General features: G+C 38.7%; 1 protein-coding gene across 1 annotated transcript in view; it reads left to right on the forward strand.

The window, feature by feature from the left end:
- The window catches only part of LOC114053759 (GREB1-like protein), a 148,257-nt gene that overhangs the window by 26,343 nt on the left and 100,224 nt on the right, over positions 1–21,690 (forward strand). Inside the window, exons 4-6 of the mRNA XM_027876896.1 lie at positions 10,074–10,250; positions 16,460–16,636; positions 20,682–20,804. Coding sequence (XP_027732697.1) covers positions 10,074–10,250; positions 16,460–16,636; positions 20,682–20,804 — 477 coding nt within the window. The remainder of the gene's footprint in view (positions 1–10,073; positions 10,251–16,459; positions 16,637–20,681; positions 20,805–21,690) is intronic.

Consider the following 21,690-nt stretch of genomic DNA (forward strand, 5'->3'; position numbering starts at 1 on the left):
TCTGCTCTCCCCTGGGCATAGCATCTTACTGAGCAGATCACTCAGCTGTCTTCCTGTATCTCTTCATCCACAGTTCAGCTCTTGACTGCTCGGGCTAATCCCCTCTTGAATCCATAGCCAGGCTTCTTCTGATCTATGAAGAAGCTTCCTAATTCAAATGCCACTTCTCAGTGTCTGTGGCAGGTGGCACATGGGAGAGTATGTCTTTGCCCTCTGCCTCAGGTTGCTCTTTCCAGATATGCTCTCTGTTAGATGTAATATCTCCTGCTAGGAAAGTGATTCTGCTGCAAGATACCTTACCTCAATGTCAGGAGTCGGGATGGAGGAGATTAAATTCCCACCATTCCTACCCTAGGAGATGCTGTATGTACACCTGTACAGTATGTACAGCACAATGTACAAAGCTGTTCCTTTCTTCCACTGACTTAAATTCTGAACCTTCCTGATCTTCTCCAGGGCTTGGAAGGCTTAGTTTTTTAAAGACCTTAAGGGATGTGGCCAAATTTCTCTTAACCAATAGCCAACTGCCCTTAAAATTTAAGCAGAAGATTCCTTCACACTTCTTAAAGGGATAATGGACTGGCTTTATACTTCACTATCATATTAATACCTGGTTACTTCTTATCTGCCCCATGTTTTCCATTATTACATCAATTTTCTGTTGGAGGAGGAGCAAACCTCCCCTTCCCCACTAAAATCATAGTGATATCAGATATTTTGCTTTTACCTTTTGCACATTATGTTTTCTTTTAAGTTAACTGGATGATCTCTTATAATAGTGGGAATGGAAATAATTAACTTTGTGAAGTAGGTTGAGTAAGTATTGTTATCATAATGTGGAAATAGCCAGGTGGTGCAGTGATACAATTCTGGAGACAGGAAGACCTGAGTTCAAATCCAGCCCTCAGACATTTATTAACTGTGACTTTGAAGTCACTTAATCTTTGTCTGCCTCAGTTTCCTCATCTGTAAAATGGAGATAGTAATCGTCTCAACTTTCCAGGATTGTTGTGAGGATAAAATGAGATAATGTTTTTAGGGATCTTCACAAACTTTAAAGTGATGTACAAATTCTAGTCATTATTCTACATATGGAGAAATTGATGCTAAATGTTGTAAAATTATTTGCCCAAGGTCACATGCTAAATAATGGTAGGATTAAGACTTGAACCTAGGACTTCTGACTCTGTCTAGAGCTTTTTTTCCATTATACCACAACTCCCTCCCGAATTTTAAAAATGTATTACTGTCCATCTATTCTCCTGCCAAACGTTTTGCCTTAATTCTAGCAGGAGTGAAAAGGTCTGCTGTAAAGTGCTTATATAGATCATGTATTTGTCTATACTTCAGGTCAGATTATATCTCCCTCCCAACCCCCCATCATTTAGTGTCATATATTTCAGCTGCCTATTATAACATGGCCTTGGACAAAGTGACTACAGTACAACCTCATGTATCAAATTAATTGGAATTAGCCATAGTTATTCAAGGAGTCTTAGAATCCTAGAGTTAGAAAGAACCTCATTGATTTTCTAGTCCATCTTATACTAAAGCATGAATCCCAACAACATGCTCGGGAAGTAATCATTGGTCTCTATATGAATGCCTGCAAAAATAGAGAAGTCACTACTTCATGGACCAGCTAGTTTCCTTTTCAGAAAGCTCAGATGGTAACTAAGTCCTTCCTTATACTAAGCACAAAATTGGATTCCTGTGGCTTCCCCCATTGGTCCTTGTTCTGTCCTTTGGAGTCACACTTTGATAAGAAAACAAAGCATGGATCAAAATGAAAATAGGGATATGTGAACATCTGGAAAAATATCTTTGGATCCTTCCTTGCAGAGCTTATGCTGCAAAACAGTTGGGATGAACTTTAATAAGGAAGGCCAGAAAAATTAGACCTGTATTATAATTAGAATTTTATCTGATTATCCTGTCCCTCCTTGTACACTTTGTCATGAAGAAATAAAATAGCCAGAAGACAGGTGGAAGATGGGACCTCGGTAATCCTCAAAGTAGATAATTAAATTATTAAATTTTATGTGTAATTAAAATCTGGCACTATTAAATGTGTATCAGTAACCCACAGTATATGGAGCTACTGTACTCTTAAATAGTCCTTCTCCTTTAGAAATGACTTTTTTCTTTTAGTCCTACTTCCAAGTATTAATGATTAGGCTTAGGATTATTGTTGATTAGTCAGAATTTCTTCAACACAGACTTTAGGAGGGAGTTGTGTTCCACACTAGTCAACATGGTCAGTAGTTAATTAATTATTATCTGTGTAGAACAGGCTACGAATCTTGATACATAGCCTTACCTTGAAGTTACCTAAGGAAACTGGAGGTAAGGGTAACAACAGTTACTTAACTGATAACGAAAGTGAGAAAGTGGGAGGCAAAATGTTTTCCTGAGGATAAAGTCAAGCACAGAATCCAAATTGAGAGCTACCTTAAACTCTGGTCTTCAACTTAGATTCCTTCAGGCACACACCGGGAACCATCAAACCCCTTTGTTTGAGATTCCTTTTCCCTAGGTTTCCTGGTTTGAAATTTTTCGCAAGTAAATTTTGTACCTTTTAAATGAGACATTTGGTTGAGGCTTGCCCAAGCTAGACTATCCTCATTGCAAGATTGCTAATTTCCTATAATTACTTAAAAATTATTTCAGAAGAGAAATGCTACCCATACAGCAGTACTGTCATTTTGATCGTTAAAAGTAGCAATAAATGAAAGGTAATCATAGTGACTAGTAGTGATTAAGAAGAGCCTCAGCTTTACCAGGAAACCTTCTATTTACCTAGGGCATAAAGACCATTTTTGGAGGCAATTAGATAAACAGGTACTTAACACCTGATGAGTTGCTGAGAAACTGCTATTCAGATGTAAATTTATGCTGCTAATATCTTATGTAAATTTCCAGATCCACCGCAGTTTGCACCCCACTGTGAAGCCATTGTTTATATACCTTCTGTGGGGAGGGAAGGAAAATCTTTGACTTTGGAATACTGGCTTTGATTACTTTTGTTTGTGTTTAGAGCTATTTTAGTAAACTTTCCCCTCCCTGCTTGGTAAGCTTCCAGCTGGAGATAATTGGAGGATACAAATCCGTCCCTGTGAAGTGAAATCCTTGATTGTTTTCCCAAAGAAATGCAGATGAAAGTCTTAACAGCTATTTATTATTTCCCTCTCCCTTTTGCTTTTGACTTATAGAATTTTTTTTGGAGGGGGGGAGAAATTTAGATTTCTCCTGGTCTGTTGTGTTTTCTACTGCTTTCTAATTTTCGGCATTGTTCCCCCAAAAGTATTTTGTTAGCAAGGCTTTGACAGCAAAGAAACTGTTATCTGTGTGTGCAGGTGGTGGTCTTCTTACATCATGTGTATACAGCAAATATTCTAAGCTGAGATTGTTTCCTTAGGGCCCTCTCACCAGGAGAGTGAATCTTTTGTGAACCTACTTATGCAGGGTCACATTCGGGGACAGTTTCAGATGTATATCTGAGTCGCTGCTGCTTTTGTAGTGTAAGCCAGTAAGTTAGGTTTTTAAATATTGAGATTTGGGTTTTTAATTGAGCATTTGATGTTTGCTCTTTCTACGCTTAGCACAGAAAAAACGCACAAGGAAGCCCTCATATGTCTGCCATTGAAATTTTGACTGATGACTAATAGTTTCAGCTTCCCTGCCCACGACCATACATACCCCTTTCATTTAAAACAATGACTATAACATACCATTCATAAAGCTTTTATATTGTGATTTTCCTCTTAAGTGAACTTTGTAACATCCTACATACACATAAGTGGAAGCGAATTCCTGAAGTGAGAAGTTGAATTCAAATTTTAATAAAGCAAAATCATATCATAAAATTGTCTAAATGTCATTGACCTCCTGGAACCTTTCTTTTTGCCACAACTACAAGCCTGGTCTGGGCACTTCTATTGACTCCACAGCTATCCTTGACCCTGAAGCTCATTCCACATTTTCTCTGACGTAAGGCTTGCTTGGACCCTTTCCTCCTGCCTTTTTCTTGAGCCAAGTTGACTTCTGTGAGTTTAAGATACAGAGAAATTTATAGGTATGGTGACTACATTTTCCTCACCAAAAATTGGAACACATGGTTTAACGAAGAATATTCCTTTTGCAAAGTCTCACTAAGAGTATATTCTTCCTTCTCTTCCACTTTTCAAAATGGAACTGAAAAATCAAAACCACATGGATGCAATAGTCAGAAAGTGGGAAGTGAGAACTAAGAGTCCTAAGACCTGAATTCTAGACTGAATTTTGTCACTGGGTAAGACATCTTTATGATCTTTGACAGATTTCTAGATTTTAGCTTCTTCTTGAGTCAGTTCAGTCGTGTCCAACTGTCCCTGGCCCCATTTGGAGTTTTTTTTGCCAAAGATACTAGAGTGGTTCGTCATTTCCTTCTGCAGCTCATTTTACAGATGAGGAAACAGAGGCAAACAGGGTTAAGTGACTTGCCCCGAGTCACACTGGCTAGTAAATGTCAGATTTGAACTCAGGTCTTTCTGACTCCAGGGTTGGAGCTTTATCCACTGCTTCTCTTCGCTTGTTATCTCTAAAATGAGTTTAGCTAGATGATTTCCAAGAGGATCTTTTAGTTCTAACATTCTAAGAACCATAGAATTTCAGAGTTGTCAGGGTTCTTAGGGCCATCTAGCGATGCTTGAATAGCTCTCTTGAGGGGAACTCACCACCAGCTGGGGCAACCCATTTCACTTTAGTTTAAACTCAGGTCCATCCCCACCCCCCCCCCCCCCGCCCCCGACTGTAATTCTTAAGTTTTAGGAAACTGACTTGTTTCAGACCTAATTTTGTCTCTTTGAAACGTCTCTACCCATCACTCCTGGTCTGCCCTCAACAACAAAGCAAAACAAGCGTGTCACAGTGAAAAGAGTTGGAAGTTCTGGAGTTAGAGGACCCGAGTTCAAGGCCCACCTAGGATGCAAGTCACTCAATCTTCCTAGATCTTCATTTGGAGGTCTTTCATTCCTAGGTTTCTTCATTTGTAAAATAAGGAGATTGGCCTTGGTGGCCACATCCCATGAAATCTGCTTCTTCCGTATGTGGCGATATACTTTCCAGTGTTTGATTACAGATCTCTGATTAATTTTGCCCATTTCTGTCACCTAATCTTCCTGTAGCATAGACTAAAGGCCTTTTCATCCTGAGTTACCATGGGAACTTGGGTGACTATATGTATAATAGATTATTACACTAATATTTCTGCTGCATTGTGAAGTTACTTAATAGCAGTAATAGCCAATATTTACATAGTGCCTACGATGTGCCAGGCAGTATGCTAAGCTCTTTACAATTATTATTTCATTTGATCTTCAATAACCCTGGGAGGCAGGTTGCTATTATTATCCCCATTTTATAGATGAAGAAACTGAGACAAGAAGGGTTAAGTGACTTGCCTGTCCAGGGTCACACAGCTAGTAAGTGTATGAGGCCGGATTTGAACTAAGGTCTTCTTGACTCCAGATCCAGGGCTCTTAAATCTACTGCACTGCCTGGCTGCCCAGGTAGCCTTCCATTTTGCTGCTGTGTTTGAGACTAGCCATACAGCCCTTTGTTTTGCAGTGGTGCTTAGGAGTGAGGGAGAGATGGAGACGACTCTGGTGGAGAAGCATGACTTGGTTGCCTTGGTGACCTCGATATGAGAAAGGAGAACCATACTTTCTAGGGAGAGTAGATTTCTATCAAAAGTATCCACCCATCTCCTAAAGACGAGAATTTGGTATTGGAGGAGGGACGGAAGTAAGCATTTGAAGTACCTTTGTTCAATACCCAAACCCCAGTTACTCTGTGTGTGTGTGTGTGTGTGTGTGTGTGTGTGTGTGTGTGTGTGTAGAAACACATGCATCCACTGAGCCAGTGCCGTAGGCCCTCAGCATGGGGTCTCCAGTAGCTTACTACGCTCACATATAGTTTCAAGACTTTTTCTAGTACATATCACTTGATTTTCCCAGTAACCTGCCATTAATTTGGGAACATTGTTCCCCTCCATTTCCTTTTCCACCCCACCCCCAATTGTGTATCATAGCCAAAGTCTAGTGTCATCTCCAAGAACAATTAGGTATACACTTTTATTTGTGATGTCCTACCTCTGCTTCTGTGACTTTGGGGAAATCATTTGGCCCCTCATGGCCTCAGTTTCCTCATCTGTAAAATGAGGGATGGGAGATTGAACAGAATGACCTTTAAGGTTCTTCTGGCTCTAAATCCTGTGATCTTCAGATCAACAGATACTTGGAATGCTCTAATCAAAAGATAAAGCCGTTCCTACAGTGCTATATAGCATGTTTATAGCAAGGCTAGGTCCAGTCTCTCCTTGTGACAAAATTTGCTTGAAAATATTGATGCACACTGTGTCCTCAGAGACTTACTCTTTCAGGTAGTCTGTTGCTTTTCTCCATGTCTGCCCGGTGGATGGACTAGAAAAGCAGCAAATATCCGCCTTGAGAAATTAGGAACAAGGCCTACAGATGGAAAGGCAAGCCATTCAGTGAGTGTTGATGCAAGTACAGGAACTAGGAAGACAACAGAGGATTGGGCAAAGAGCAGGAAGCCCAATTATTAGAGCCAGAGAACTAGATCTGCAGCACAGTGTATCAGTATGTGGACCGTTTCCGACTTTGGTTGGTAAATATTTCATTCTCTTTATTATTTCAGAGCTTAGCACAGTACCTGGCACATAGTAGGTTCTTAATGTTTATAGATTAATTGATTTCACAGCATTGATTTTCATCTGGGAATGCCACAGATTAGGATAATTTGTCCAGTTTTTTATGTGTATGTATGTGTCTGTTTCTGTATTTGTGATGTAACTGTGTGTATATCATATGCAGAATATATATGTACATGCATATATGTATGTTTATGCTCATAAACAAGTCTCTGGTGATTATATACTTGTTTATATATACACATATACATATGAGTGGCAACCAAGTGGCATAGTTGATAGAGTACTGGGTTTGGAATGAGTAAGCCTGAATTTACATCCTTCTTCACACTTACTAGCTAACCTTTCTCAACCTTATTTCCTCATCTGTAAACTAGGGATAATAATGGCCCCTGCCTTACAGGGTTGTTGTAAAGATCATGTGAGATGACATTTGTAAAGTATTTTATAAACTTAAAGTACTATATAAATGTTAGTGATTATGTGTGTAAATGTATATAAGTACATAAGTAACTATGTGTGTTTATTATATATGACTATATAAGAAGGGAAAGGAATATTAGGAAAGGGAAAAGCTATCTGTATAGCTATGTGTGTGTGTGCATGTGTGTATATATACACATAGATCTATGTATATCTGTGTGTGTGTGTGTGTGTGTGTGTGTACATATTCCTGATGTTCCTCCATTTCTCTGCTCCCTGGGGAAAATGATGGAGCCACACTGGCTCTGGCTGGAGAAATCTCCCAGCAAATATATGAAGTGTAGACATTCTCGGTCAGGCCTTTGTAGTCCTCACCATTATCCAGTGGTTACATCACCCTCATTCCTCTTTATAATCCAATCCTGTAAAACCTATTCTTCACAAGTACTGACTTAAACAAGTATTGAGTGTACATACACATAGACCTCTAACCAATGGTTACCGAATTTCCCATAGCAAGTACAGAAACATTCAATACCTATTCAGGTGGAACAGAATATCTTAGATTTGACTGACAGGAGTGGATACAGTGGAGAGAACTGTACCATGAAGAATTGAAAGCATGTCTACAGCCCACATATTTGTTAGGAGACTTCTGCAGAGATAGCCAGAGAAGCCCTGATGTCTTTCCCTAGGGGAAGGAGAGGTAAAGAAGTGTTACTGGGGTGATAACTGTTAGCATGGAAACTGGAGAATCACACCGGCAGAAGGAGGCAGCTGGAATGGCTAGAGGTGGTGATATCAGGATTTTCACTGTACAGAGGCATTATAAGCAAAATTATCTAAGGAAAATGAGGTGAGCTTGCCCTTGCTGGTGTGTTTTGAGACAAGCCACAGAATCCTGTCCTTGAATATTGGCATACTAGGAGTGAGTGAACTCCAGAATATAATGGAAATGTGACTGTGGCTGTGGTTATCTTGGTGACTTGGATACTGCTGGTAGACTGGCTTTCTGGGAAAGCAACCACAGGAGTGATTATTGTGTTTTTTATTCCCTTTTGACTTTGTTACTGTAGGTTTTTGGTCCATTGAATAGAAGCTATGGGCAGTCACATTTCTGGAGTGTGCTTGCAATGTAGATTGAACAACAAGCTGTATGTTTAATTAAGCACTTTCCGTTGTTGTTGTTTTTCAGTCATGTTTGACACTTCTTGACCCCATTTGGAGTTTTCTTGGCAAAGATACTAGAATGGTTTGCCATTTCTTTCTCTAACTCATTTTACAGATGAGGAAACTGAGGCAAATAGGGTGAAGTGACTTGCCCGGGGTTAAACAGCTAGGAAGTGCCTAAGGCTAGATTTACACTCAGGAACATGAGTCTTCCTGACTCCAGGTCTAGCATTCTATCCGTTGTGAGATCGAGTATTCCCTTCTTGAGGTCATGATTTATAAGACCTTGGATGAGAAGCCCTTCTTCTTGCCCCAGCAGTATCCATGGAAACTTCATAGAGAAAGATACTAGAATTCACTCCTTATGCCACCTACCCAGGGTTTAATAATAATTATTCGAACAAATAATAATCATCACCATAGCACTTTCAAGTGTCTCTGTAACAGAGAGGGACAAACACTGATCTAAAAGTTGTAAAAGAGTTAGGACTTCACTTGAAGAGAAAGTCCTTTCCCTACACTTCCAAGTGATCTTCATCCACTGATAATCTTGGATTCCCATGTGATATTTGTGATTTCTCTGTTATCTCCATCTGACTCAGATCCCCTCTAAAAATTATCCAATTTATTAACCCTTGAAAAATCCCCAGAAATTTCATCATCTTGCTGTCACTTACCTCCTTTTTTGGAAGAAAGCAGGGATGAGTAGGCCATTGGTTTTGAGGATTTCATTAAAGTGCATGAGGTTTGGTTCATCTGTTTGGCCTTTAAAGCCCTTTATAACCCTGGCCCCTCCTACCTTTCTGCCAACTTCCCCCTAAGCCCGTGTCCTCTGTCATTCAGTGACACTGGCCTCCTTGCTGTTCCTTACATAAGACAATCCAATTCTCCATGCTTGGAAGGCTCTTCCTCCTCATCTCCACCTCCTGACCTTCCTGGCTTCCTTCAAGCCCCCAGCTAAAATCCCATCTTCCCTGAGAAGCCTTTTCTGATCCCTCTTAGCACTAGTGCCTGCCTTCTGTTGATTGTCTCCAGTTTAACATAGTTTGAATGAAAGTAGTTGTTTGCATGTTATCTCCTCCATTAGACCATAGGCTCCTTGAGGGCAGGGCCTGCCTTTCTCCTTTCTTTGTATCCCCAGTGATTAGCATGGTGCCTGGCACATCATAGGCACCAAGTAAGTACCTAACTAACAGCATTGTCATTTAGTGCAGGGCTCTTAATTTGGGATCTGTGAACTGTTTCGTATATACATATATATATACATATACATATACATACACATATACAAATACATATATATTATATATATATAATTGTATTTGATATAATTGTTTTCTTTTGTAATCTTGTTATTTATTTTGTTGTGCATTTAGAAAGTGATTCTCAGACTGCCAAGTCTCAGACTGCCAAGGGTGATTAGGTGCTACTGGTGGGTCAGACATCGCAGAGTAAACACAGGAAGGATGATAGGTAGAACTCTATCTGTAGGCCAAAGAAGGTCATGTAAGTCATAAACTTTGCCTTGAAGCTGACCAGATGGGTTTCCACGGAGATACGTTAGACTTGTGTTTTCCTGCATTATGGAGGCCTGTGTTTTAGTGTTGAATAGTGGCGTACCCTATTCTCTTTCCGTTGATTCTTGACCTTTAATATAAGCAGAAGGGTTATTTAAAAACAAAAACAAAAACAAAAATAAAAACCCAACCCTGTTCTTCCTGAAATTTTTATCCTGTTTTTCTTTTTTCCTTTCTTGGGCTGTTTTTAGGTTTTTGTCAAGCAGGAAAAGATTTACGTTTAGTGTCCCTGTGTATGGAACAAATTGAGATCCCAGCAGGTTTCCTGCTAGTGGGTGCCAAGTCTCCAAATCTTCCCGAACATATTTTAGTTTGTGCTGTAGACAAGAGATTCCTGCCAGATGATCATGGAAAAAATGCACTTTTAGGTGAGTATCTGGAACCCTTGTGAGCTTCTTGCTAGTAATAAGTTTTTTCAAATCCACATTTATTTAAAATTATGGTGACAGAAAGAAGAGTAGGTTTACTCATTTTATTGGTCCAGAGGAAGCCAGCGAACTTATCGCAGGAAGGTGAACAGAGTATAATTAATTAAGCAAAGCAAAAAGAAACAAATGTTCAGGATCAGTCAGATGGTCACCCTGAATTCCCAGCCTTGGGATATGCAGCAGGACAACCTAGCAAACAAGAAGAGGTGGGCAGAATAAAAGTCAGAGCTGAGTGACCTAACCTTTCTTGATGCAGCAATCTTCTCGAAAGTACAGTCAACAATGCAAACACATCAGTCAATCAGTAAGCATTTATTAAACACCTGCTATGTGCCAGGAACTGCCTGGGGATACAAAAAGAGGCAAAAGACAACACTTGCCCTCAGGGAGTTTACAGTCTAATGAATGAAATAACATGCAAACAAACGTATACAAAGCAAGCTATGTACAGGACAAATAGGAAATAATTAAGAGGGGAGGCACTGGAACATGAACCACCCAGGTAAACTGGTTCTAGATGTTTACCCACAGTTACATTTGTCCCTCCCCTCAGCATATGTAGGTCATTAGATACAAGATATTCTCTGCTACACCCAGTTCTTGGAAACTATCACTCTCTACCCTTCATAACAGGTTGTAAATATTCCTAGAAATGTACATTTGCCTGGGTGAGGTGATTGCATATAACCAGAGTCCTGTATATGTGCATGGAGCCTTCCAAACCAGTTGGCTAGGCTGTGTCCCACACTCTTGTCTCTCATATGTACATGCATATGGTAGTTCCTCTATTTGAAGAGGAATTCACTTTAGGGGAAAAAAAGTTAAACAAGAATGGTGAAGCAGTTAATATTTTTCGCTTTCCTATGTTCTCAAAAAATATATATGTGAACTAAGAGATTTGTTTAATCAGACTTTTCTAAGTTTCAACCTTACTTACAAAAGTAAATTCAAAAACATACTTTTATAGTTTCTCAGTATGGTGGAACTTCTCTGGAGGATTTTAAAAATAACATAGTCCCATATGATTGGAATGGTTAGAAGAATAGTCTTCCCCAAAGGCTGGAGAATGGACTAGAAGACTCTTTAAGGTTTCTTCCACCATATTGATTCTGTACATCTGAAAGTGTTTGACTTGGAATCTATCATAGAAGGGTGAAAGAAGGTATCACCAGAATAGATCATTGTTGTAATTGTCATCTGTTTATGTTATCTCTCACATATATGTAGCCTTCTTGCCATTCACAAAATCAAGACCTTACCTTATGTCTTCCTCAGTCTTACCTGGACTTTTGTTATAGCCTCCTCCCTGCCTCTGGTCTCTCTCCCTTCTGTAGTCCATACTCTATGTAGATGCCAAAATAGTCTTCCTAATGATTCCTTCCTAATTATGAGAGTTTTCCCCACACCGAATGTGAGCTCCTGGAAGGCAGAGACTATTCCATCTTTGGCTTTGTATCTGTACTACCTGGCATGCATATTTGTGTGTAGTCATAATCAGTTAGAGCAAAGGTCAATGTCAATGATAATGAGAAGAGAGGTAATAATAACTGCCTTTTATGTACACATAAATATGTATCCAGCACATTAAGGTTTTCAAAGAACTTTATATTCATGATCTCATTTAAAATTTTTCATTTATTAAGCACCTAATGTGTACTATGTGCTAAGCACTAGAGACCCAAAGAGAGAAACTAAAAAGTCACCTTCCCTCAAGAAGTTTACATTCCATTGGGAAAAAATAATACATTCCCATATAAATAAATATAAAATGTACATGAAGTAAATACAGAGTGATATGGAAGGGCATTGTTAGCAACTGGGAGGATCAGGAGAGGACTCATGTAGGAGACCTGTATATGAGGGTGTGCTGGTAAATACTTACAACCAGCTTTGGGTCAGGGTATAGCAGAACACACTTTAAAATTATATCTGTATTAATTACTCACGTGTTCTCCATCATTTTCTTAAGTCTAGACAATTGGCAGTACAGTAAGTCAAGTCCTGATTCATAGCATTGCTGATTCCAGTGATATTGGTGCACACACTGAAAATTTAACAGTTGGCTCTGAGCTGGGCTCCTGTACACCACTGCCTAGATGTTTATTGTTGTTGTTCAGTTGTTTCAGTCCTATCCAACTCTTCCTGACCCTATTTGGGATTTTCTTGGCAAAGATACTAGACTAGTAGAGATACTGTTTCCTTCTCCAGCTCATTTTATAGATGAGGAAACTGAGGTAAACAGGGTTAAGTAACTTACTTAGCATCACACAGCTAGTTAGTGTCTGAGGCCAGATATTAACTTGGGTATTCCTAACTCCAGGCCCAGCAGTCAATCCACTGCTCTATCTAGCTGCCCTGCCTACACGAAACATCCCAATTACAGACAACAAAACTGAGTCTGAGAGAGGTTAAGTGAATTGCCCAAGGTTACACAGATAATAAATATCTAAGTCAGGGGTCAAAGTCCAGCTCTCTGTCTATCCACTACACCAGGCTGTATGCAAGTATAGCTCCAGCCTAACCTATTTAAATGATCCATTTACTCGAAAAATGTGAAGTGGATAAAATTAAATTTTTTATTATTTGATTTCTTCAAGAGATTTAACTGATGTAAAACAGTTGACCTAAAAAAAAGAAAAAAGTAATCTAAAATAGACTAGAAGCTGTCTTTCTAATTTTTTATTCTTCTGTTACACAGAAATACCTCACTACCAAACCAAGTACTGGTTTAAGAAAACAAGCTCATATAATAAGTTATATTATGGAGAAAGATGACAGATCATGATCAGTATGTCATTTCACAAAACAGTGAAAAACAATGGAGGGAGGAAACACCCCTGAATAAAATTGTGTAAGACTCAACTAAGCCAGATCATTCTGAGAGTAATCATAGATGAATCTACTAGGAGAATATCAAGAGGTCATAAAATGGAACATATTTGCCAGTGTTTTTATCGTGATCTCTTCTTTACATCCATGACAGTGGAAACGTATTTGTACTCTAACACTTCAATACCTAATGTTCTAACCAAGGATATAGAAATAAGATGAAATTGGGAAGATGAACTGAACTAGACAGTAGAGAAGAAATCCATGCTGGAGGCTCTTTTATTTTTTAAAAATTTTAAATTTAAATTATTTAAATTTAATAATAAACAAATTAATTAAAATTAATAAATTTAAAAAATTTTAAAGACTCTCAGGAAATAGTTTTCAATGGATTTCAAAGAGCGAAGGATTTTTTAAAAAATGGAAAAGATTATAGATCACATTATGAAAGGTGACCAAGCAGGCATAGAATACAACCAACCCATCTACCTCATCTAAATAAAATCCTTGTGAGAATGGCTTCTCTGTATATGGAAGATAGACATGGTGAAAATAGGACAAAAAGGAATAAATTGGTTTTCCTAGACAGTTTTCAACAGTGCATCAACTGTTAGTTACACAGTTGAGGGAAACATGTAGAGAAATCCAGATTCCATTATGGTTGTTATTTGTTGATTACTTTTTTTAAAAAAAAGATTATTTATTAGAAACTGTTACAAAAAAGTTTTATTTTTAACACAAACTGCAACTTGAAAGGGTCTCTTCCAACAGGGTGTCCCCCATATATATTTTAAGAAAATAAAATATTCCTTAAGAGATAAAACAGCAGATTTAGATCTATTCATTAATGCTCCAAATTTAAGTATCATGCACTGCATAAAACAAGAAAACACGCTCACTAAATGTATTGTCCCATGTTATGCAAAACGTCTTGAATGATGTCCAGTGGGAAAAAAGATTCCAAAGAGATAGTAAGTTTCTCCAGATGATTCTGTTTGTGTCTGCCATTTTGCTGATTGCTGATTTGCTCCATTCTCAGTGGTATTCACAGCCATTTACAAAACATTGGTTTAACAGTTAAACATTGGTTTAACAATCCACATAAGAAAAAACACAGTGAATGGAGAATGCATATGTCCTAGATTATGTATCTTGGATAATTACCTCATCATCAGAAATCTCATTATCATTAAAATTGATTAATCATTGATACTGAAGACTTTGTCAACACCCTCTGACTAGAGGATTGGAGGGAGGAGCAATAAACTCATCCCAGAGCCATCTTTTAGAGAGGCTCTAGAACTTTCTAGTTTAATTTTTCATTATCCATTAGCTTCCCTGCTTGGTTTCAACTCTACACCATCATATTCTCCTCTCCCCCAGGTCACGTACCTTGGGTGAGGGGAGGAGGGTCTCCTTTTCAGCTTCCTTTTGTGTATTCTCTTCCCGCATTAAGACTGTAAGCTCCTTGAGGTCAGGGACTATATCTCTTACTCCTATTTGAATCCCTAGTGCTTAGCACAGTGCCTAGCACTTAGTAGATGCTTAATAAAAGCTTGTTGACTATTGATTATTGACTAGTCATTTCAGATGGTTAATGAACTGGGCCTAGAATTGAATTAGAGGAGGAGATGAGGTTGAATCTCATTTAGGAAATTTCGTAATTCCTTTAGTGATCCCAAGCCATTCTTTGCTACAACACCAGTATTTTTAAAACCAGTATTTTTCTAGTGATCTACATGACTACAAATCATGGAACATCATGATCTCAGAGGGATTAAGATTGTGGTCATCCAAAGGGCAAAGGAAAATTCGTGGTGGGTGTAAATAAGCTGCCACATGTTAATACTCATGATTGTGCATGAAAAATAGTACAAAAGACATTCTCAGGGATGTGTATGCTTGGAAAGAAGGAGGTGGGCTGGTTGTGTAGCAGGAACAAAAGATAACATATATGGCATTAATATCTCTGAAATCGTAATAGACCTAGAGCAGAGGGTTTAAACATATCTGTGAGCTTTTTTTAATTTGATAACTATTCCAATATAATTGTATTCTCTTGTAATCCTGTGTATTTTATTTTATGCATTGAAAAACATTATTCTGAGAAGGCATCCATAGGCTTCGCCAGGCTACCAAAGAGAGGCATGACACAGAGTCAGGCTGACCTAGAGTAAGAACTCCTCCACACTGAATAGATCTTCCATTGGGATTGATGGAAGGACAAGGAATGCACAGCCTCGGAAGGCATGGATTGGGTGTGCGCTATACCAGCCACGGTTGGGAATACCTATGCCATTGAGCCTTTAAACTATAGAAGTATATCGTTCTGATGGATGATTTTGACAAGCATTGGAGCACCTCAGAACAGTATTTTAAAAGTTTTCAGATGATCTGGAGTTATGGGCAGTTTCCTGATAACCTCGAGATTGTACTTCAAGCATATGGTAACCAAAAAACAAATCTAACATGCAGATGAAGAATATGGCTTCCTCCTAATTAGTAGAAAAATCAGAAAGCTAAAATGTATGGCCATGAGAAGTAGGTAAAATTTTACCAGCATGTATTATTTTTGAACAAAATTTCCAGCATACTAAAGACCTAAAACTTTTACAGTGAAGATCAGAGTTCTGTTCCTTAAATCAGGCTAATGGTAAATTATCTCATTCACTCCCATCACTTTGGCTACCACCACCCCTCATGTAACTCTCAGGTCTATCTCCAGCCCTGACCTCCTTCCCAAACTCCATAGCTGCATTTTCAACACTCTAGAGGACATTTCTACCTTCATTCTCCACCCAGATATTTCTCTGTCCTTCAAAGTCAGTAAGTCCAAAACCAGTCCTATTATCTTTCTCCCCAAAGCCTATTCTTTAAACATTATCATCATCATCATCATCATCTTAGCATTTATACAGCACTAGAAGCTTTGCAAAGTGTTGTATGTATTGTCTCATTTGATCCTTACAACAAACCTGGGACGTAGGTGCTATTCTTATCCTCATTTTATAGATGGGGAAACTGAGGCTGAGAGAGGTATTAAGGATCTGAGATGAGATTTGAACTCAGATTTTCCTAATTCCTAGGTCATCATTCTTAACCTACTGTACCACCTATGTCCTAAGGCCACCACCATTTCCACCAGCCTTAAAACCTTGGAAATGCTCATTTGATTTTGCTGACTCCATCTCTTCATCTATCCACTTGGTTTACAAGGCATATCCAGTCTGCTTCTTCCTCCCCAGAACCCCTGGTGTATCTCAGTAGAATAATTGTTTTTTGTTTGACCACTTTTTTCCCATCCTTTTTTTCACTTTTAGGGTTTTCTGGAAACTGCATAGGCTGTGGAGAAAGAGGATTTCGGTATTTCACGGAGTTTTCCAACCATATCAACTTAAAGCTCACCACACAGCCAAAAAAGCAGAAGCACTTAAAGTACTACCTGGTCAGAAGTTCCCAGGGTGTCCTGTCAAAGGGGCCTCTGATCTGTTGGAAAGGTGAGGTGGCCCGGGTTCAGCTCCATGTGCAGCTCCTCTGGCTATCGGAGCAAAGTGGAGGGAGGACGAGAGAGGAGTGGGGACTTGAGGATCATGACAGGAGGACCTCCCATGGTACACATTTCCGGTGTGGTTATTAGTCTAGGAGTGAAGTATATCTATAGCTGTGTGTTTAAGGGTAACTTTCAGCCCTCCCAGCCCACCAGAAAACCCTCTACAAAATTTGTCTAGTTTCTATAAATTGGAGGTTATTGAAATAACTGTTATCTGTGCATTAATCTTTTGATATCTCAGAAGCACTTGCTTTTTTTTTCTATTTCAGCCAATCTCAGCCTATTTCCAGTAAATTTTATACACTTTATTTTTTCTGAAAAAAAATTACATTCATCTAACATTTGTAGTTACTAAATATGAGTGATTTGCCTTGCTTTTAATTTTAGAAACTTATACCGGGGACCAACGATTTGTGAGGTGGGAGTGGGAGGTGGAATGGAATAAGCATTTCTATAACACCTACTATGTGCCAGGCACTGTGCTAGTACTTGACAGATATCTCCTTTTATCAGAAGTGAAGCTTGATTCAAAAGAATTGCCACAGTTTCAGCCAGTAGTTCTAATTGCAGTGAGGTATAACAGTCTTATTTCACTGCATATTTCAAAAGAAAGACTTCTTTTATTCTAAAAATATCTGTCCTGAATGCTTTTGTTTGTTGTGGCTTAATGTGTGTGTAGTTGTTATTTGTTAAGCAAACAACAAATACCGGAGCTTTGTAAATTTACAAATAGCTCTTTTCCAATAGTCACACAGCTTCACTGGAAGTCACATCATTTGCCTCTTCTGGAAATAGCTGTAACTCTTAACTTCCAGGATTTTCAGATCTGAGAACTTCTCTTTTGGCTATGGGAATACCTTAATGAAATGATGATGTAGAATACTGTATTTGAGACCATGCTTGACTAAAATCAAGCCAAGGAATTTTGCTTTAGAAAAGTCAGATTGAATGAATCCTGAAATCCAAGTAAAAATCAAATTAGCACTATGTTTCTATTCCTCTAAACTTTCATCTGAAGCTGTCTTGCTCTATAACTTGAGATAATTTCACGTCTTGTTTTTTCTGATTATCCATCTTAAGATATAGCTTAAGTTGTTTTTTTTTTTTTAACTTTTCTGACCAATAGGACTTTTTTTTCTAGGTGGTTTCTCAAATCTGAATAGAATATATGGAATATATATATATATATGTATATAATGTATATGTACAGAGAGAGATTAATAGGGAGCCACTGATGATTATTGTATAGTGGGGAGGATGACAAATTAATAATAATTAACATTTATACAATACTTTTTATGTGTCAGCCCCATTGCTAAACATTTTCCAATTATTATCTCATTTGATTCTCATAACAACCCTGAAAGTTAGGTGCTGTTATTATCCCCATTTTACAGATGAAGAAACAGAAACAGAGGTGAAGTGACTTGCCCAGGGTCATACAGCTAATAAATGTCTGAAGCTGAATTTGAACTCAGGTCTTTCTGACTCCAGGCTCAGTGCTCTATCTACTGAACCACCTAGCTGCCCTACGGTCAGACCTGCACTTTAGTAAAATGATTTTGGTAGCTGAGTAGAGGACAGATTGAAGTAGGCAAAAGACTTGAAGCAGGAAGAACAGCTAGAAGCTTATTGTAATTGTCCAAGCTCAAGGTGATGAAGGCCTGAACTGCAGTGTTAGCTATGTGAGTAAAGAGAAAGGGGTATATATGATAGGTGTTCTGATGGTAGAAACCGTTTTGGCAGTAGATTAGATATATGGGGTCAGTGCAAGAGAGGAGTCAAGGATGACATTAAAGTGATGAGCCTGGAAAAGTGGAAGGACAGTGATTCTCTTGATAGTAACAGGACATTTAGGAAGACAGGGTGCAAGGAGGGGGCTTGGCTTTAGCAAGGAAAAGGACAATCTTCATCTGAGCTAGGAGTGAAGAAAAGATAGTTGGACAATACCGTCTGAGTGATGTGAACTGAGAAGGGTAGAAGGAGTTCTCGGGGAATGGCTTCAATTTTTTCACTGAAATTTGAAGTGAACTCCTCATCTGAGAGGGTGGGGAGTGGTGAGATCAGGGGAAGTTTGAGGAAGGATAGAAAGGTATGGACTAGATGCTGGGGTGAGTGGGATAATAAAAATGTTTAATTGAATTCAACATATATTTTAAATTTATTTTTTAGTCATTTTGAACTTAAATGCATAAAGAAAAAAAAACATTTCCATCTACGCAGCACAACATAAAAAGAGGATTCACTATAAAACCATGAATTTATGTTTCATACTTTTTACTTTAAAAAAAACTATATAATATACATCGTTTTCAAAGCTACCCTGTTTTCTATGCTTTTCTTTCTAAATATTCTTTTATTCTTTGCTGTGTACTTTTTATTTTTTTCCCTTCCTTCCCATCCTGCTCTGGAGGTGGCTGCTATTAGATACAAATATGTATATGGGATAGTAAATTGATGACAGGTGTGAAACAATTGGTTTGCTATAATAAGGGCTCAGTTGAGATATGGAGCAGATTTATAGTGTACACAGTCAGTGTGGTTTCCTGATTTTTCCATATCTGTTTAATAGCAGGTGAATAAAAGTAAAGGAGGTAGTTACTGGAAATAATCCAGGGTTGGAGTTTGGCTAAAGTAGTTATAAGCTGTATAGTTGTTGTTGTTGTATAGTTGTGTAGTCGTCTAAAGTAGTTATAAGTTGTGACTTGTCCAGGGTCACAAAGCCAGTCTTTGTCAGAGGCAAGACTTAACTCAGGTTTTCCTAGCTCCACAGCCAGCTCTCTCTCCTATTCTGGTCTTGGAGTCAAAAAGATCTGGGTTCTGGTCTGGACATACTAATGAAGGTTTGCATATATATACATATACACATATATGTGTATATACACACACACACATGCATGCGTGTGTGCACACACCCACACACATGTACACTGGGTACCATTTTGAATTTGAGATGAGAAATTTGTTGTGCTATACTGACATTTTTTTCCTTCGTCAGAATCTGAAGGTTGTTTTGTTTGGTTTCCAGAGAAAGGTACTGTAGCACATCATAGTAGAAGGAGATGTTAGGGATGTGTTCAAATATATTCCTACATCTGGTTTACTTAGGAACTCTCTGGGGAATAAATGTTAATCCAGCTAACCCACTATATTTTCCTTTCTTATGTACGACCGTGTATGTGGTATATAACATGACCTGTGACCAGAAACACTTATGTGGTAATTTCAACCCTTGGAACTAACCTCCCACTGTGTATTTGACGTTGTCTCATTACACAGAGTTTCTAGAAAGGTTTCACTAAAATCTCACTTAATATGAAGCTTGATGAGATACGATTAGTCAGATTAAATATCTGCCTGCCAATTTGATGTTCGTTCAGCATGCCTAGAATTCTAGGGCTTTGCAACTTCTGTTTTCCTCTGGTGAAACCTTGCATCTACTGGAGGTCAGCTAACATTGAGTGGGGAGAACTAAACCCCCCGTAGACCATCTGACTGAGTTGATTGGCCTGTGTTTGAATCGTCCTCGAACATAAGGTTAACTAGTGTTTGAAAGCTTACCGAGATTTTCTGAATTGTTGACCTGTTAACCTTTTCCCACAGAGGAGGCTCAAACTGATTCATAAAAATGAACATGACAGTGTTTGTGGAAATACAGCTCAGGTTATCTAAGTTGCACTTACTGCCCCCCCCCCCCCTCCCCCAGCGCTTACCCCAAGCCTCCACTACATACATACCTTTTAACCGTGATAGTGGACTACAGGAATTTGCAATTTGGATTTTTTCCTTGTCCTCATCCTATGGGAGTCAGGCTCAGGGGATGGAGGATTTGTGAAGATGCAATGATTTACCCCTTGAAGGCCAGCTCTTTGTTCTGTCAGTTAGGTTTTAACCTTCACGGCTGTAACCACCAGATCCCTGTCACTTACATCACCACAAGCTGGGCCTGTTCCTGTGCCTCCTCATGCATTGTGGCTCTTACTCGTTTCTAGAATGTAGAAGCCGACAATCCTCTGCTGCTTGCCACTCTGCTAAACCAAATTCTTCAGTGTCATCAACGGTAACCCCAGAAAATGGAACAACAAATGGATACAAATCAGGATTCACCCAAACAGGTACGGCCTATTGTTTTCTTTTCCATCCTCGGGTGTACCAATGTGCATTCTCTCAGAGGTGTCAGCACACTGTAGATGGACTTAGAGGTGCTGTAGTTAGCTTGAACTGGAGTAGAGTCGATGATTATATCTTCAGCACGAGCATTTATATATACCTCAGGAGTTGGCAAGATTGCGGATCAGGGCTTGGTTTATTATTCTTTTGATTATCTCGACTTAAGAAAATGTTAGTAGCACGGCGTAAAAGTGTGTTGTGCATACATTTCCGTCCCTAGGGAGCAGCTTCAGAGTCAGTAAAACCTGAATTATAGGACCAGGTCCCTCCCTCTGACAAATACCGTGTGACCCTGGCCACGTTGTGGAATAGTTGTCTGCTTGCATTGGTAGAGGAAATTTCCTCACTGGGATTTCCCTATGCCAATAAAATCACATTTATGTATACACACACACACAGGTGTATATCATGTACAGGATCTCTCAATGTATGGGCAAATGAAATAATATTCATAACGTTATTAGCACCCATGTCTGATACACAGTAGGCTCTTATTAAATGCTTATTTCCTTTCCTATGTATGTGTACATGTATATTTATATAGAAATGTATGCTTATGTATATATGTATATGATTTGAGTGGATATCCATTGACTGGTTCCGTGAAGTTTATGTGCGTATAATTCCAAGCAAGTCACTTAACTTCAAAGTTATATATACATATGCATACATACACACACAGATATATATGTATACCTACATACTCATGCATATGTAGACATACATGTATACCCAAAACTTCATAGATTCTTGTTAATGGCCATCCACCAAAGCAGTGCTGATGATTAAGAAATAAGCTAAAAGTGGCATTGTCGTCCATTAGATAGACAG

Source organism: Vombatus ursinus, unplaced genomic scaffold, assembly GCF_900497805.2.
Source record: "Vombatus ursinus unplaced genomic scaffold, bare-nosed wombat genome assembly UNPS02014812.1, whole genome shotgun sequence".
NCBI lineage: Eukaryota > Metazoa > Chordata > Mammalia > Diprotodontia > Vombatidae > Vombatus > Vombatus ursinus.